Source organism: Notothenia rossii, assembly GCF_949606895.1.
Source record: "Notothenia rossii genome assembly, chromosome: 9".
In the NCBI taxonomy this organism is placed as follows: domain Eukaryota; kingdom Metazoa; phylum Chordata; class Actinopteri; order Perciformes; family Nototheniidae; genus Notothenia; species Notothenia rossii.
In genome coordinates this window covers 47,853,460-47,872,801 of record NC_136907.1, presented here as the reverse complement: position 1 = coordinate 47,872,801, position 19,342 = coordinate 47,853,460, and the positions used below count along the sequence as shown (strand labels likewise).

General features: G+C 40.3%; 1 protein-coding gene across 1 annotated transcript in view; it reads right to left on the bottom strand.

The window, feature by feature from the left end:
• LOC307019891 (cadherin-12-like) overlaps positions 1–19,342 on the bottom strand; it is a 224,746-nt gene that overhangs the window by 127,641 nt on the left and 77,763 nt on the right. Inside the window, exons 4-5 of the mRNA XM_079650992.1 lie at positions 6,601–6,725; positions 1,363–1,532 (exon numbers count right to left, since the gene is read on the bottom strand). Coding sequence (XP_079507118.1) covers positions 1,363–1,532; positions 6,601–6,725 — 295 coding nt within the window. The remainder of the gene's footprint in view (positions 1–1,362; positions 1,533–6,600; positions 6,726–19,342) is intronic.

The following is a 19,342-nucleotide window of genomic DNA, read 5'->3' as shown; positions in this document are numbered from 1 at the left end:
GATGCCAAACTACTCTTTGCTAAGCCCCGCCCCCCACGCAACATCAGGGCCAAAATTCTGAAAGCGAAAAAAAAGATCTGAAAGCGAAAAGAAAGGTCTGAAAGTGAAAAACGATCTGAAGGTGAAAAGCAATGTGAAACCTGAAAAAACAAGATTTGAAACTGAAAAAATAATTGTTTTGAATCTGAAAACGAAAAATCTGCAACTGAAAAAAATAAGGAATTCAAATATCAAAATATGTATAAAAGTGAAATCTGAAAATAAATATTTTTTTCAAAAAGAATTGCTGAACTGAATCAAAATAATATTCAACCTGAAAAATGATTTCAAATACTTTTTTTGAATACATCATAGTATTTTTCAAAGTTCAGGATAAAAACTTGAACTTTCAAATAAATTGCATTTTTTTGAATGATCAAAAGTTATGACCCTGAAATAGCTCCAGACACCTGCATGTGTATGAGAATGGCCCTGAGACCATTTCAGCCCAGATTTACAAACTCCTGGCAGGACAAGCTCAAGCTCAATTCTCGCACTGAAATTTTAAAAAAGTGAGTGAGGGACTGCAATATAAGACGGAAAGAAAGAGAAACTTTAAAGCTGTTATATTGTTCTATAATCGGCTGAAACTGTTAAGTCATGATGTGAAACGGTTAACAAAGAAAAAGGGAAACTTAAGCTGCTGCTACACTTTCTTTTATTTATCTAAATTAAGCACTTTTAAGATGCACATATTTTCAAAAGCTATTTTATTTATTTTCTCTATTTTATTTTTAAATGCAGTCCGAGAGGAACATTGCACATATCCACAGTATTTACTGTATATCTGTATAGTTCGATGTTAATTGACAATAAATATTGTTGTTTATGAATTGTACTTTCTTTATTTGATTGGCAGTCAGTTGTTGATTACATGCAGACGTTGATACAGCTACAGGCTACTTCAATATATATCACACTAATTCATGATGCAAGTTAGACATTTTTATGTCCCGGACCTTTGCATGGGGAGATTTTCTCTAACTGGACCTCGATGAATTTTAGTTGAATACCCCTGATCTAGACAATGAACCTTATTCCAAATATATTATCTGAGGTAACCAAACAAGAGTGTACTCTGGATGTATTCTAGATCAATTCATTCCAGTTTTGATGATCAGGTCTAATACTGAGTGTTAGAGCCAAAATGCTTCACACATTTGTAATTGGTAACTTGTGGCATTTATTTGACGTTTAGTTGCTGTACCAAGTACCTAAGTACAGTTGGCTACAGTCCTTCTATTTGGACATTGACTAACATCAATAAATGTTTGTTTTATGCAGATGGTGAGGTAACATGTTCAGAGAGGCTTCATGTCCCACCTGTTGGAGACATCTCTGGGACGTTTGCGCTGTAGGGAGCGTCGGGAAACCGTGGCTCGTTGTCGTTGATGTCCTGCACCTTGATGATGAACTCAGACTGAGGCTCCAGAGGGAGGCCTGTGTGCATGTCAACCGCCTGGGCCTTCAGTGTGTAGTACGACTTCACCTCCCTGTAAAATATCACATATTTCATAAATGTACCAATGTTGATAATAATAATAATAGATTTAATTTGTTAGCGCTTTTACAGGTGCTCAAAGACACTTTACAGAAAATAGAGAAAAGAAAAGAAAAGAGAAGAAGGGAACAACAAATAAATATATAGTTAAAGTTAAAGTCAAATAATACAAAAACAATCACACATTAAAAGCCAGATTGAAGAGGTGAGTTTTTGTGAGTTTTTTGAAGGTGGTGTGGTCAGTGCAGTCTCTGATGGGTTGTGGGAGTGAGTTCCAGAGGGAGGGGGCAGCGACGGAGAAGGCTCTGTCCCCCCAGGTCCGGTGATTGGTGCGGGTGGGGATGGATAGGAGGTTGACTTCTGATGAGCGGAGGCAGCGGGAAGGGGTGTGGTGGTGCAGCAGATCTGTGAGGTAGGGGGGGGCCTGGTTGTTGAGGGCTATGTAAGTAATGAGGAGGACTTTGAAGTGGATTCTTTGAAGGACGGGGAGCCAGTGGAGGTTCTGGAGGATGGGAGTGATGTGGTCTCGGGAGCGGGTGTGGGTGAGGAGGCGGGCAGCAGAGTTCTGGATATGTTGGAGTTTATTGAGGAGGTTGGATGGTATGCCATAGAGGATGCTATTCAGTAGTCGAGTCGTGAAGTGATGAATGCATGAATCAGGGTTTCAGCAGCGGAGGAGGAGAGTGATGGGTGGAGACGGGCAATGTTTTTGAGGTGGAAAAAGGCGGTCCTGGTGATGTGATTTATGTGGTGGTTGAATTTTAGCTGACTGTCGAAAACTACTCCGAGGTTGCGGATGTGAGGGGGGGGGAGATAGAGTGTGGCTGTCAATGGTGAAGTTGAAATTCTGGATGGCTTTGGTACGGGATGGGGGGCCGATGATGATGATGTCTGATTTGGCACTGTTCAGTTGGAGATAGTTTGTTTGCATCCATGCTTTTATTTCTGAGAGACAGTTGGTGAGAGTGGAGTGTGTTCTGGGGGTGATGGTTTTTGTTGAGATATAAAGTTGGATGTCATCGGCGTAGCAGTGAAATTGAAGGTTGTGGCGACTAATTATTTTGCCAAGGGGGAGCATGTAAAGGATGAAGAGGAGGGGGCCAAGCACCGAACCCTGGGGGACGCCTTGGGACAGAGGAGCAGTGGAGGAGGTGCAGTTGTTGATGGTTGATAAACTGATTTCTGTCGGTGAGGTAGGATTTCAGCCAGGAGAGTGCAGTGTCAGTGATGTTGAGTGATGATTAGAGGAGGGACAGCAGGATGGTGTGGTTGATGGTGTCGAATGCTGCGTTGAGGTTGAGGAGGATGAGGATGTTCAGGTTGCCGGAGTTAGAGAAGAGGAGGAGGTCGTTTGTGATTTTCAGATGAGCTGTTTCTGTGCTGTGTTTTGATCGGAAACCGGATTGAAATGGCTCAAAGAGGTCATTGGAGCTGAGCTGGGATTTTAGTTGTGAAGCAATGACACGTTCAAGTATTTTTGACAGAAAGGGGAGATTTGAGATGGGCTGGAAGTTGGACATGATGTCAGGTGTGAGTCCAGGTCTTTTGAGAATGGGTGTGACAGCAGCCAGTTTGAGAGAGGGGGGAACTGATCCAGATCTGAGGGAGGAGTTAATGATGGTGGTGATGAGCTGGGAGATGGCAGGGAGGCTCTCTTTAACAAATTTGGAGGGCATTGGGTCAACTGTGCAGGTGGAGTTAATTCCAGTCATGAAGTGGGACAGTTGCATGGGGGTCACAGGGGAGAAGTGGGACAGGGGTTGTGAGGTGAAGGGGGGGAGCCAGGAGAGGAGGTGGGGGGTGCTGATGAGGGTGTCAGATTGCTGTAAATGTTGCTGATTTTGGTTTGGAAAAACGAAAGGAAGGAGTTGCACTGTTCGGTGGTGAAGGACGAGGTGGCGTTGTCACAGGGTTTGAGAAGTTTGCTGATGGTGGAGAAGAGACGCTTGGGGTTGCTGGAGCCAGACTGAATGAGTTGTGAGTAGTAATTAGACCGGGCTGCTTTGAGTGCATTACTGTACTGCTGGAGATAGTCTTTGTAGATTTGAAGATGGACTGTTAGTGTGATTTTCTTGTGTTGGCGTTCAAGTTGACGTTTTCTTGATTTCATTTGGCGGAGTTCGGGGGTATACCAGGGGGCGGAGTGTATGAAAGAGACATTTTTAGTTTTTGTGGGGGCCAGTTCATTGAGACAAAAGGAGAGGGTGCTGTTATAATAGTCCACAAGTTCAGATGGGTTTTCAGAAAGTGGGGGGGGGAGACAGACATCTTGCAGGTAATGGAGGCAGTGATTGCTGAAGGTGAGATGGATTTGAGGTTTCTGTAGGTTATTGTGCGTTTTTGCTTTTGGGTGGGGATGGTGATGTTGATGTCCATGATGATGGCCAGGTGATCAGACCAGTGGAGCAGACCAAGTCCAGAATGTGACCGCGGCTGTGTGTTGGGAAGTTGATGTCCAATAGAGAGACTTTGTTCACTGAAAAGTAAACTAAAGACACTAACCATACACACACTTCTGTTAAGTAAATGTAATTGTTCTTACCCATGTGGGTTTCAGGACTTTAAAACAGTAATTTAGGACACTGATAAGAGATGACTTGGTCATTTGATGGTGCGCTGTGTGTTTTCTGCCTCTACTCCGGATAATGAATTATACAGCAGCTGTCGACAGTTATTACATAAAAGAACGGTCTATTAACAAGAGCTGATGTTAGCTCTATTACACCAGCTGGCTAAATGACCTCAATGTGAAATAATGGCAAGGTTAGCTAGACATGATACACATAGTCATTTAAATGTAGCTCCTATTACAGTAAGTCAATACAATTTGTAAGTTAAACTGTACAACTATGCCCTCACATTAGAGTACATCAAGTGATGTGCTAGGAACGTTTGCTGGGTGACATAACGTTGAACCGGAGGAAGCCTTTCGACAGATGATACAGAGTGCTACGTTAGTATCAATAATGGAACTGTGTGTTTTTTCCCAAAGTGCTAACAGAGATCTTAGTACATTATGTTAGAGACAGCTTCCTTTTGTGTGTGTAGATAATATAAACACCTAGTGCTGAGCTGTCTATTCCATAGAAAATATAGGACTACAAGTCCCACAGCCACAAAAGGGGAAGACACCGATGAGGCACATGTCCCATTCTGTTCAACCGATTATTATGTAACAGAAACCTTTGGGCAACTTTGGGTAATTAGCTTTTAATTACATTTTAATTTCTTTACATCTTGTGTTTAAATTAGTTTTCTCTTGTTCAGGCCTATTTTCTTTATTTAAATATGTATGGCTTTTCTTGTGTTTAAGAAAGCAGGACCATTGCATTTACTTTTATTTATAAAGTGAAAATGCTGCACGAAGTATAACTAAAGAAAACAGACATTCCCATAATTAAAACATAAAAAAAATATTTGAACATTTAACTATAATTTCAACTGGAAACACTTTAGATCAGCGTTATATCACATGTGAATGGTCCATTAGAACTACTGTATATAAAGCTCTCAGTATTTACCCTAAAGCAGTGGTTCTCAACTGGTCAGGCCTCGGGACCCACTTTTTACTTGGTCAATACATCGCGACCCAACATTTGGAAGCACTCAAATCTCTTCAACAAAAAAACGTGCTGTAATATATACGCTTTTCAGCATACAATATGGATACAAGTGAAGTACAGTGCATATATCCCTTCACAGAACTAAAGTATGCTTTTAAAAAAGGTTTAATGAGATGCTGGAATCAAAGCTGAACTATATAAAAAGGCACACATGCTGAAAACCCAACCCCAGCAGGGTGGTCTGGGGGGATTCTCCCCCAGGAGATTTTTAGAAATACTAACATAAACTATGCATTCTGGTACACTCTGAGAAGAAAATAAATAAATGTATTACTACCCGACATATTAATAATATTTTATGCCATTGTTTGTTTTTCACTTTGTTCACATCTTGCTGCGAGATGAGTAAAGAGGAGATAGTCTGTGTGACTTACTTTAAATTGTGGGTAAGGGTAGATAGCTCCCTATTTGCAATAGGACCTGAAAATCATCAAACCGGGGGTCATATTTTATTATGTGTTCATTTTTATCTGAAGTTGTACCCTTGGATGTATAAAGAAGAGTTCTACCGCAAAGTTATTTTCCGGGGGGACTTCCGGCAACAATCTTGATTCTGATTGGCCAGAAGACTCGAAAAAACATCAGCAAAGATATTTTATTGAGAAGATGATCACTACGAGACAGACGTTTTCAAAACCGTTTATGGTCTCCGGTACTTCCAGTCCAACGCCGACTGCATGCATAGCGTTAGAAAATAAAAGTTTGACTTTTTCCCCAAAAAAAGAAAATAATTCCAATATTTTTTTTTTTATTTTTTTTTGTTCTTCACTCACACATCTGCGACCCACTCGAAACGGGTCCACGACCCACTTTTGGGTTGTGACCCACAAGTTGAGAACCACTGCCCTAAAGTCAGTAATTGGTTCAATAGAGTACACACATGTCAATTCACCTACATGGCCATTCATGTATGTTTCTCTCTTTTAGATAGCTTGCTTTTTATTCTGAGCAATAGGGGTCCGATGATGATGTTCTGCTTGAATTTAAGGGATAGTTTGTATGTTTGAAGATGGGTTATATGTGGTACCGCATGGAGTGCTGCAGCGATTACATATTTTTTAAAGCTGAATCTGATGTTAGCATCACAAGGGCTCCCTTGACAAAAAGCAGTGAGCTTTTCCCATTGGTTTTGTAGAAAAATGATATGTGGGCAACACATGTTTAAGATACTTTTCACGTTATGTTTAGCAGATTAAACTCCTCATATTTACACCACTTAGTGATTTTTGAATCTGCAGAAGTAAATAGCTAAAGTTGGGCAATAAACAAACTACATCACGGTGAGATTACTTTATTTAAACACCGCTAAGCTAAAGGTGGCTCATCTTTGGCGTGATGACGTTAAGTAGTGTAATTTATTGGTTGTGTGACTCATTACTGCACCGCTCTATTACCTACATTATTACTGCATTGTTATCATTATAGACGGGCACTGACCTGTCCAGCCCCACTAGAGCATGGATATCTCCTGTGATCTGGTCAATGTTGAAGATAGACCCCGCCCCCTCTCCTGACAGAGTGTACTTCACTGCGCTGTCTCCATGGTCCATGTCTGAGTGGAGCTGCAGCGGGGGGGGAAACAGAGAGGAACAGGACATTAAATCATATCATGGAGCTCCTAACGCTCCAAATACAGCAGGAACCAGTCACAATAAAACATGAATCATTGCCATTTCAATATCACTAGTTATCATTTGTACACTCATTTGAAAATAGAACCTATGTTGTTTACTTAAAGCTTTAATGAGTTCCAAATGAATTATGGTAATTTTCAGCATTTTTTTTCTTTGCTAAAGATTCTTCAGAAAACCTTAGAGGCAAAAGATGTATTAGCAAGGCAACGACGATTTGATATGCTAATTAAAAAAGAAAGATGAATGAGATATTTATTTAATTGAATCATTTACTTTAAACCTTACTGATAAATGCCTAATAGAACACCGATCACATACTGTAGGCAAGGCGAGGCAATGCAAGTTTATTTATATAGCACATAGATTCAAATTATTTGTATTTCATGAATAAACAAAAAAAAATGCTTTTTAAAAGAAATTCTAAATTTGTTCTTTCTTGGACTTGTTTTCCTCACTCACTGTGTTCATGCACGTTACCTTATTCCAACATTAAAACAATAGTTCTGCACACCTCCAAATACCTAGAAATTAAACAATAGTTTCCATTACACAACAGAACATAGTTCATATGTTCATAAAAGTGTGGGGAGTTTATATACATAACTGTGTCAACTATAATCATTAAACAAACTAAACGTCAACCAACATACATTAGCCGCCTTTAGCTGTTGGTGATTCACAGCCATGCTCCCATGATGTACTTCCCTTATAGCCCAAAGTTAGCTTTTCTTCTTCTCGTAATTTACGCCTTATAAACTAAAATAACGTGGTGTTAATATAATATACTGCTGAACAAAACATGTAAGTGTCACACAACTGTGTTTGCCACAGAGCTTATCTCCTGCAATATTCCAAAATGAAATTGAAAAATCCCTGTGCTTTCTGTCGAGGCTCATCACTGCTCCACTCCATCATCTGAGACAGACGGAGCTCAGGTGGAGCTCAAGTGGAGCGGTGCAGTCGATCACATCAGGTGGCCTGTTGCCTGATACAGGAAAAGGGTAATTGTGTTAGTCCATAATCTCTGAACCAGCTGCCTTCTCAGGTCCAACAGAGGTTTTAGCTCTAAAACTCAGAGTGGAGGAAGGTCATCTGATTCTCCTGCCACCCGTCTTCCACAGAGCCCTGCCCCCCCGCTGCTCATCAAGCTGTGAGCTTTGCTATTAGCACCAGTAGCAGATTACCAGGGGCACAAGATTACTACGTCTGACCGCCTTTCACGTGTGTGTAGTAACACCATGGAGCTCAGAGACCTTTGTTGTAGAAAACACTACTAATCACTGTTGGTAGGAGTACCTTGGCTTAGGTAAAAGAAGCAATACTGCAGTGTGGAAATACTCTGTTACAAGTAAAAGTGCTGCATTTAACATCTTAAAAGTAAAAAAGCATTAGCATCCAATAAACTTACCAAATCTTAAAGAACTAATAAAAACAAAAATGTGGAACAATATTTATTATATCACTGGATTAAAGTGATGCATTAATGTGTTCATTTTAAGTCGCATAAAAAAAAAAAGTTTTTGCTAACTTTTGTGACTTTTGTACTGCTAGGTATATTTGCTCAATCATTGTTGTGGAGTACATGTATAGGTAGCATACAATGGAAATACTCAAGTAGAGTACAAGTCACTGAAAGTTGTACTTAAAGAGGCCCTATTTTTGCAAATATGAACCTGAAAACGACTATAAAAGGCCCCTTTAAGTACAGTGTTTGATTAAATATACTTAGTAACCTTTCACCACTGCTACTTATACATGAAATTATGCTTTCAAGTTGTATCAAATGAAGCAATCATTAGATTACATTTGACTAGTTGATACGTGTATATAAAACCACAAAAACTGCATTCAACTATGGACACAACCCAAGAATTGTTATTCAGATGCATTTCCAGAGTTTGGTTCTTCATCTGCCTCAATCTTCACCATTATGGAAGTTTGTCACAGATATTTCTACTCTGAACTGTCTGTTTTACAGTTTCCCAATCGTGGGAAGATTCTCTCCCAGTTTGTTTTCACAGTGACAAGGAGCAGTTTTATCACATTGAACATTATTAGCAATAGCTACAAAATGAAACAGAGGGGAGATGAGCATTTACTGAGTATGAATTCATTATTGATTCATAATGATGATGTAACTCTGAGCCTAATGTACAATGACACAAAAGCTACTAGAGCTAAATGTATGGTGATGTCACACACTGATGTGAGAAGCAGCATGATGATGTGAGACCGCAAGGTCCGATAGGTACACACTTTATTATTTATCGCCTCATTAAAAAGTAATTATCTTTCGCTCAAAGTTGGAGCTCTGGGTCTTTCCCATATCCTTTTTCAACTGAACTGGTTTCAGCACTGGTTTGGAGCCGATGGCCGATTGTGAACCATTTTTTTGTGTTTCCTCTGCTGTGGTGCAGACTCTGCACAACATTAAACAGGCATACGTGCGACATATTGTCAGTTCGGTATAATTGTGGTATCTTGTTGGCTCTAAATCTGGTTATTGAATAGGCAAACTAGCTTTGGTGGCTAGGCTAACATCATCCATGTAATAAGAGATAAACTTAACGTTATATAAGCCTTTATTTAAAGCTCCATGTAGCACAAGATGTTGAATTTAAGCTGAAATCATTACTTTCCAGTGGCAGCTACTGTTAGGAGACGGTAAGATATACACCTTGGAAAACAAGTGACATACCACTGCAGCAGTCTGTAAATGCCGCTAAATCATAATGGCAAACAATTAGCAACGTCAGTCTAGACAAAAGTGTAACGTTCGAAAAGTCATGCTTGTAATTCAATCTTGCTCCGTAAGCAGGGCCGTCCCTCCCTACAGGCCGATCATGCAGGCTGCATGGGGCCTCACATTGTCACGCGAGAGTGACGGAGCGTCCACACAGCAGCGTGCGTTGGCGCTTGGCGGTGGGCGTGTCTGAAGCTTGGGGAGTCAACGCGACCAACAACAAATCACATGAATCTCCCGCCCCCGACATACAAAGCAAAATGCTAGCATTCCATGCTAGCTATATATACTGTCCATGCCTGCTAGCTGTCCATTCAATGTTTAAACGAGGTACACTGGGTATAAACTCCCCAAACAGGCGAAAACCTACCAGTTTCACCCACTATCTCTGCCACCTCCCTCCATGCCTGGCTCCTCCAGTTTGTATCCCGGTAGATGAACAGAGACTGATCATACAGCACCGGGTGATTCACTACTCGCAGCATACACGCGGTTTGATTGGCTAGCAGTTGTACTGGCAGATTTTCATAAACGGGATTTGATTGGCTGACGCTTCCGTCGAAGCTTCAAAAGTTGAACATGGTTCAACTTTTGACGCGAGCAACGCGTAGCTACGCTCCCCACAATGCAGTTTGGCGAAGCGTGACGTCACCCCATTCAAAGTGAATGGGCAGAATCGTGAAGCTTCAACGCACGCCGCTGTGTGGATGGGCCGTGAGAGAGAGCTGACAAGGGGAGCACGTCTGTAACCCGACACCGTTGCAATTAATCGACATCTGATCAATCACGGCTTTGATACGGCCACTAGTGCAGGTGAAGAGATGTCGGCGAAAAGACAGTTTCAGTCCGGCACAAGCAAGAGGGAAAAAAAAGAAACATGAAGAAACTAGAGCGTCACTCGAAGGTGGGTTATTGTATGAGTCAAATGTACAACTTGCGAATGTTGTATAAGTCACATTGCCAATTGCCATATTAAAACATCAGCTGCAATTCACGACATGAAGAAGGCAGTCTCTGAATAGCATATAGGCTAATGGAGATGCAGTTATTTCCAGTATTCTTTATTTACCATTCATTCAAGTATTTTATGGCTTGTATCTGCTAATGTACAGGAGGAAGAGTGATAAACTGTCTGTCTACTTGGCTTACATAACAGTTAAAGTTTACAGCCTAAAAAACATGGAGCATTTTTTCCTCTTTTATTCATTTTTATGTCAATTCTCACATTTCATGGTGATACTCAGCCTCTCCCCTTCAATCAATCAATCAATCAATGTTTATTTATATAGCCCAATATCACAAATGTTACATTTGTCTCAGTGGACTTCACAGTTTGTACAGAATATCAGTATGACAATACGACACCCTCTGTCCTTAGACCCTCACATCGTACAAGGAAAAACTTCCAGAGAAAACCCCACAGTTTAAAGGGAAAAATGGGAGAAACCTCAGGGAGAGCAACAGAGGAGGGATCCCTCTCCCAGGACGGACAGACGTGCAATAGATGCCGTGTGTAAATTGAAAAGATAATACATTTGCAACATAGGTAGTCCAAATGTTTTGAAATGCATGTGTGTATAATAAGAAGATGAATCCACGAGGATATCCATCCAGGACTTATGATCCAGGACCGCAGCCACGACTCAAGATCCAGGACTCGCAATCCATGACACAGGACCGCAGGATCATCCATGACTCCGGATCCCGGCGTATATAGACACCAAAAAGAAAGAAATTTGGGGAAGCTGGGTTAATCGGAACATGAGAGTACACAGGTATAGACAGAGAGAAGGAAGAAGTAAGATGTCCCCCGACAAACTAAGCCTATATCAGCAAAACTAGGGGCTGAATCTAATCAGCCCTAACTATAAGCTTTATCAAAAAGGAAGGTCTTAAGCGCACTCTTAAAAACGGATAGGGTGTCTGCCGTCCGAACACAAACTGGAAGCTGATTCCACAAAAGTGGAGCTTGATAAGAAAAGGCTCTGGCTCCCATTGTACTTTTAGAGACTCTAGGAACAACCAACAACCCTGCATTCTTGGAACGCAATGCCCTAGTAGGACAATAGGGTATAATGAGTTCTTTAAGGTAAGATGGCGCCTGCCCATTAAGGGCTTTGTAGGCGAGAAGAAGAATTTTAAATTCTATCCTGTGTTCTATAGGGAGCCAGTGTAAGGCAGCCAGAACAGGAGTAATGTGGTCCCTTTTCCTAACTCTGGTTAGTACACGAGCTGCAGCATTTTGAATCAGCTGAAGCGACTTGACTGACTTCTTGGTACACCCTGATAATAAGGAGTTACAATAATCCAGCCTTGAAGTAACAAATGCATGGACTAGTTTCTCTGCATCGTTTTGAGGCAAGATATGCCTGATTTTTGCAATGTTACGTAGATGGAAGTAGGCGGTCCTTGAAATGGATTTTATGTGGGTGTTAAAGGATAAATCCTGATCAAATATAACACCAAGATTCCTTACAGTCTCACTGGAGGCCAAATTAATGCCATCCATAGTTAATATATCTTTAGATAATTTGTTTCGTAGATTCTTCGGGCCAAGTACAATAACTTCAGTTTTGGTCGTGTTTAACATCAAAACATTTAAGGTCATCCACGTTTTTAAGTCCTTGAGGCAGTCTTGAATTTTATTTAGATGATTAATTTCATCAGGCTTGATTGATAAATATAGTTGAGTATCATCCGCATAACAATGAAAGTTTACAGAATGATTCCTTATAATATTGCCTAACGGAAGCATATATAGGGTGAACAAAATAGGTCCAAGCACTGAGCCCTGTGGCACTCCATGGCTAACTTTGGTTTGCATGGAAGATTCATCGTTGACACGTACAAACTGAGAGCGTTCAGATAGATAAGACCTAAACCAGCCTAAAGCAGTTCCCTGTATGCCAACTAAGTGCTCTAGTCTTTGCAATAGGATATCATGGTCGATAGTATCAAATGCAGCACTAAGATCGAGCAAGACAAGAATAGAGACAAGTCCCTTGTCAGAGGCTATTAGAATGTCATTTGTGACTTTAACCAGAGCTGTCTCTGTGCTATGTTGTGTTCTAAAGCCAGACTGAAAATCTTCAAATAAATCATAGTTTCTTAAGTAATCACACAGCTGTTTTGCGACTGCTTTCTCAAGAATTTTTGAGAGGAACGGAAGATTAGAAATAGGTCTATAGTTGGCTAAAACCTCTGGATCGAGGTTGTGCTTTTTAAGAAGCGGTTTTATCACTGCTACTTTGAATGATTTTGGAACATAGCCTGATAATAAAGACATATTCATAATATTTAATAAAGAAGTGCTAATTAATGGAAAAACTTCTTTTAACAGCTTAGTTGGAATCGGGTCTAAGATACACGTTGATGGTTTAGAAGAGAGAATCATTGAATTTAATTGTTCAAGGTTTATGGCTGAAAAGCATTCTAGTTTACTATCTAGTGTAATATTATTAGAACTTACGTTTCCGGGAGCTGTTGATAACACTATACTGGTCAAAGGCAAGAGGTCATTGATTTTGTTTCTAAGAGTAACAATTTTATCGTTAAAAAAGCACATAAAATCATTACTACTGAGTGCTATGGGAATAGAAGGCTCAGTTGAGCTGTGGCTCTCTGTCAGCCTGGCTACAGTGCTGAAAAGAAATCTTGCATTATTCTTATTCTCCCCTTAACTCCTAACAGTCATCATCATGTCAACCACAACACAGAGAAATACTGAGAGACATCTTTGTGTAGTTGTTGATACATTGCTGACAGAGGGAACTACATTTGAATACAGATTTAAGAAATATCAGCTTTTGAGCATGTCATAAGCATGTTTTGTCTTGACTATATTACAACTACACTGAACAAAAATATAAATGCAACACTTTTGTTTTTGCTCCCATTTTTCATGAGATGAACTCAAAGATCTAAAACATTTTCTATATACACAAAATAACCATTTCTCTCAAATATTGTTCACAAATAAGACAAAATCTGTGATAGTGAGCACTTCTCCTTTGCCGAGATAATCCATCCCACCTCACAAGTGTGGCATATCAAGATACTGATTAGACAGCATGATTATGCACAGGTGTCCAATAACCCTAACCCTAACATGTCACCCATCTCCTTCGCATACAGTTGATCAGGTTGTTGATTGTAGCCTGTGGAATGTTGGTCCACTCCTCTTCAATGGCTGTGCGAAGTTGCTGGATATTGGCAGGAACTGGAACACGCTGTCGTAGACGCCGATCCAGAGCATCCCAAACATGCTCAATGGGTGACATGTTAGGGTTAGGGTTAGGGTTTAACCCTAGGGTTTTCGGACCCCCCCCCCCAGACTCCCCCAATAAAGCAAAACTGCACGTTTCAGAGTGGCCTTTTATTGTGGCCAGCCTAAGGCACACCTGTGCAATAATCATGCTGTCTAATCAGCATCTTGATATGCCACACCTGTGAGGTGGGATGGATTATCTCTTCAAAGGAGAAGTACTCACTATCACAGATTCTTTCATATTTGTGAACAATATTTGAGAGAAATGGTTATTTTGTGTATATAGAAAATGTTTTAGATCTTTGAGTTCATCTCATGAAAAATGGGAGCAAAAACAAAAGTGTTGCATTTATATTTTTGTTCAGTGTATATCATAATAAAATAATATAGTATTTATATTATTGAATAGATTATGATTATTAGTAGAAGTAGTTTATTTGCATTAATTATATTTTAATCTTTTTGAGAGTATTTGGCAGGAAATGCAGACGTATTCACCTGTAAACGCATACTGAACGACATGCATGCACATTTACCATTTACCTCACTGTATAAAAACGGAATTATATTTGCAAAGTACTTTGTTTCCCCAAAAATTGGTAAGTAAGATCTGGTACAGCACAGATTTCTCCTTTATGCCATTCTCACTCAACCATCAATTTATTGTACAGCTACAGTATATTAGTTTAGTCCAGGGGTCGGCAACCCCTGGCACGCGTGCCACACCGTAACCAGTGCCACACTAGGAATAAGTGGAATAAGTGTGCAAAAATATTTAAATTGTATTTTTGGATCCTGAACGAGACCGCCGTCAGAGCGCGTCTCCCCGTTACCTGCAGAAGGAAGCCATGCACGCAACGCAGCCCCGCTCTCTTTAACTCCAGGGGGCCTCATTTATAACGTTGTGCGTAGGATTCACGTGGGAAGGTTGCTTACGTTGTAGAAATCCAAAAAATAGGTACAGAAATGTTCCGAAATGTTCAGTTTCACCAAACATTGCGTACTGAAGTATTATTTGAGTTATTTGAAGTATTAAAGTAACGTGTTATGGCAGGAAAGTTCAATCTGGTATATTCATTTTAATGTCACCTTATATAGAATGTGTGTTAAACTTGTGATTTCTGCATTGAGTGACTTCTGCCTAGCAGATACCAAGAAGAGGCCCCTAGGGCCTCTCTGTTAATTATCAATAGTCCTTGCAATTAACAGGGGAAGTCCCGGATACATTTTCAGATAATGTAGTTAAAGTCTTGTAGAATTAATGTTTATCTCCTACACATCCTGCAGGCCTTGAGACTTGGGTCACCCATCAGTAAATGAGATAGAGGTCCTTTTGAGCTTATCAATAAAATGTATTCATTCCTAGTAAGCTGACTTTGGGGTGAAGGGAAGTTCAGGGAAGCCATTAAGCGATAAGAACAATTAACTTCTGTTAAAGATACATGATACGATGTTTGTGTGTTGAGGATGTTTAGGGGGAATGAGTATGTGTCCTGTCAAAGAGTCCTCTGTCATGACTCCAAATCATTGATTGGGGGATCTGCCTAAGGGCAGAGGGACAGAAACACACACACACACACACACGCGCACAGAAGCAACAGATGGAATCAACAAACTGACTTACTACCTGGGATCCCGCCCAGAAGGGAAACCGACCAATGGAATACTGCCAACTCACTGTCTAGCTCGCTCAGAAGTGAACTCTGTGTATAAATGTTGTGATCATTTTGAAGATCGGGGCTCTTGTTTTTGACTGGCCGTTCCTGAGACCTGTCTCACACGGTGGTAGAAACCTGAGCCCGGACTACTCTGCAGAGTGCTTCATGATTCGGTGATGTATTTGTATGTTTTACCATTAAAGCAGATTATTGTTTAACCCTTATCCTGGCTGCTTTGAATTTTTCCTTCTTTTGAGAACCCGCTCATATAGGAACGGCGCGGAGCAGAGATTCTGCCCCAACAGTACCGGTGAGGAAAGTGCGTACAGCACTTCCTACTCCGGTTTCCCTTTATAAATCACAATCAACTCGAAATGCGGTGCAGCTTTTGCGTGCTTCACGTAACGCCCATATTTGCCTATAAATAGTCAAAGAAACGTCCATTCATTCATTCATTTTGACTGACTTTATGAAGAAGATAGCAGGAAATGACGACAGAACAGCTAAAAAAGACATCTCACACCGTGTCAGATGTTGGTTATTTTGGGGAGGTCGAGATAAATCATATTGTTTGGTGGATGCAGTTTGAACCAGAGTAGCAGCATGGAGGTCAGATCGTCACCAAAATAAATAAATAAGTGGTCCGAAAAAGGTTAATGACAAAAAAGACACCCCCTTGATGAGAAACTCTAAGAAATGATCGGGGGGATCCCTCCGGAGAGGAGTCATGAGGACTGGATCTGAATTATGTTTTCGTATTTGGTGGTATGTGTCCCAGCTGTCGATCAGCTGTGCGCATCGTCTCCACTGCAGCAACTCTATATCCACCAGTTCAAGGAAATACAACTAATGTGTTGCGTTATATTAGCTGTACAATTTACCACATATGGTGTTCTTAGTTTCCATACCTCCTGTTTTTTTATGAGCGACTTATCAAGTCTTAGCAAACGGCATAAAACATGATTAAACATGATAGTATATAAAACCATGCTCGTATACAACCTATAGAAATGCAAAACGGCGTCAGTTTAGACGTAATTCTGTCCTCCTGCTTACCAGGGGCGGATCTAGACAAATATTCATGGGGTGGCAAGAGGGTGGCGGGAGAATTTCAGGGGTGGCATCCCCTGGCAGAAGTATATACTGATTTAATCGCAGTCATATCAATTAATGTTAACTTGGAAAGCCACAATATTGATATTTTAACTCAATAACATTTGGTGACATTATTGTGGCACATCAGTAAAGCCTTAAATATAAATATATAAGGTGGCAGAATTAATTTAATGAATTTTAACTGAATGAGTTTATCTCACTCTTAGACCAGAAGGGGTACCAAATCTATGCAGACTGCTGCAATAAGTATATTAATTAACTGTCTCGTCGATGTTTGTCTAAATTGATATGATATTAGCTGTCAATCACTGTTATGATTCACATATTCAGTGTTATTATTTAAAAAACTATATTTTTTGGAGGAGTTAATGATGTTCCACAATATGCTTGCTCACCCTCCTTCAAATTTGAAAGACAAGTAATTATTATCATATATCAAAATAATCAAAAGAACAGTTCAGCGCCCCACGACTTCATTGCAAACATTTACAACCTTGACGTTGCATCAGAAAGAACAAACATTAAAGAAATGACTAACTGCATCAGTTAGGGTTAAAAAACGTGTATTCAGCTAAAACATATACATCGCTGCAGTTATTATCCAGTGGAAAGTCCTTACCTACTGGCCTAGTTAAATCAAAGTGGTTACTTTCTGTTGGCTGGGCAGTGTAGTTTTACACACCGCCTTATTTGACTTTCTCAGGACTTAAAACAGTTTTTTTGGGGCAGACCCCCACAAAGAAAAAGAATATATATCCACATAAGGTCATCATCTTAACAGTTATGTATGCTCATCGAGTCATCCGTGAGCAGAGCATCAAGTTGGCATGCCTATACAGCTGAATACGGCGATTACCATCTTGCTCAGCAAAACGCCTCACAAACTTATTAAGATTTAAAGCTATTGTGCATTTTGATTCAATGCTGAGTACAGCCTGAAGAACATATCGAGGATTAAAAAACTAATGTCACAACAGGACTTAGAAAAGCTTCTCTATGCTTTTATCTTTAGTAGACTCGACTACTGCAATAGTGTATTCACAGGGCTGACAAAAAAATCCATCAGAAAACTGCAGCTGATTCAGAACGCCACTGCACGTGTCCTCACTAACATTAAAAGAGTGGATCACATCAGTCCGGTTCTGAAATCTTTACATCGGCCTCCAGTCGGCCAAATAATTGATTTTAAAGTAGCCTACTAGTGTTAGTTTTTAAATCATTACATGGTTTAGAACGAAAGTATATTGTTGAACTCCTACATAATTGCGAGCCATCAAGGTGCCTCAGGTCTTCTGGGACGGGTCTGCTATCGGTTCCGAGAGTAAAAACAAAACATGGAGAGGCAGCATTTAGCTATTATGCCCCGACAATCTGGAACAAACTGCCTGAATCATGCACGTCCGCAGAAACGCTTACTATTTTTAAATCGAGACTAAAAATATATCTCTTTGGCTGCTTTTAATTGAGCTGCTCATATTCGCACTACAGTATGCCTTTTAAACATGTATTGTGGTGTTTATTTTTATTATTTTATTATCTTTGCTTTGTAATGCCTGTTGTAAAATGCCATTATATGTATTTTTACTGTATGTATTCCTAAAAAGTATTTTAATTTGTTTTGTAAAGCACTTTGAATTGTCGCGTACAGAAAAGTGCTATAAATAAACTTGCCTTGCCTTGCCTTACAGCCAAACTTGACAGGCTCTTCTCTGTCATTGTAGACAGCAAACACCTCATTCCTTCCGTCTACTTGAATCCGAAATGCTTCTCGTTTTGCGCTGTCCCCCGTTCAAATGAAATCGCCGCCAATCATATTTCCAGGCTCGCGCCAGGGCCGGGGGAGGGGTTACAAGGCTCTTGTGCTGCATTATTCACTTGCACTCGGACATTAGAGATTTTCTCTCATAAATGTCCGATGAGCCACAACGTTCCCTGTAGAACCGCCAATGCAGTGCTTACCGTATCATTTATGAGAAAACATTTCAGAACATTAACACAACATATTCGAGGTGGTTTTAAATAACATATCCGTATTTTTTATTTCTCCAATTTATGTTTTTGTGTGCACTGAGTAGTCTCAAACAGGCGTTTGTTAAATCATTTTAAGATTGGCTTTGATCAATGTTTGAAAAATGAATTCTTCATATATGATAAATGAGAGGTAACATTTTATTTATGGTATTATTTCCACATATTTCTCTCCATTCTTCCTTCTCCCAACGGTGTCGCAGTTTCTCGTCTCTCCTGTTTTTGTGCTTAGTGCGTACGCATTAGAGTTTGCGCGGAGGTCCGCGCGTTTTCCCGTCAACTTAGTATTTTATAAATCGCAAACATTGCGTAGAAACTGGCGTACGCAATTTTTTGAGCGTATATCCCTTTATAAATGAGGCCCCTGGTGACTTTTTGCCACTTTCCTCCGTGGTGCAGTGCTGATCGTTTCACCACGGAGGAAAGCACTTCACAAATTGCAGTAGGCCTACCCATAAGGAGCAGTACAAATGCCGCAGTTTTTGCGTGGTTGTGTCTTTAGTTGAAAGCCAGTGGCGATCTGCTCATCTCTCATCGAAATAATATGCTACGGCGGACTGGCCATCTGTGTGTTTAACTTTTTTTGTCGGCTCCCAGACCGTAGTCGAGGAGGGCAGAAGCAACAAGCTTCAGGTTCAATAACCCACTTTAGCTTAAATGACTGGAGAGAGGCGAGCTCTTCTTGGGAGGCCGTTGCATTTATTTAGCTGTTCTTCTGTTTCACAAAATACAT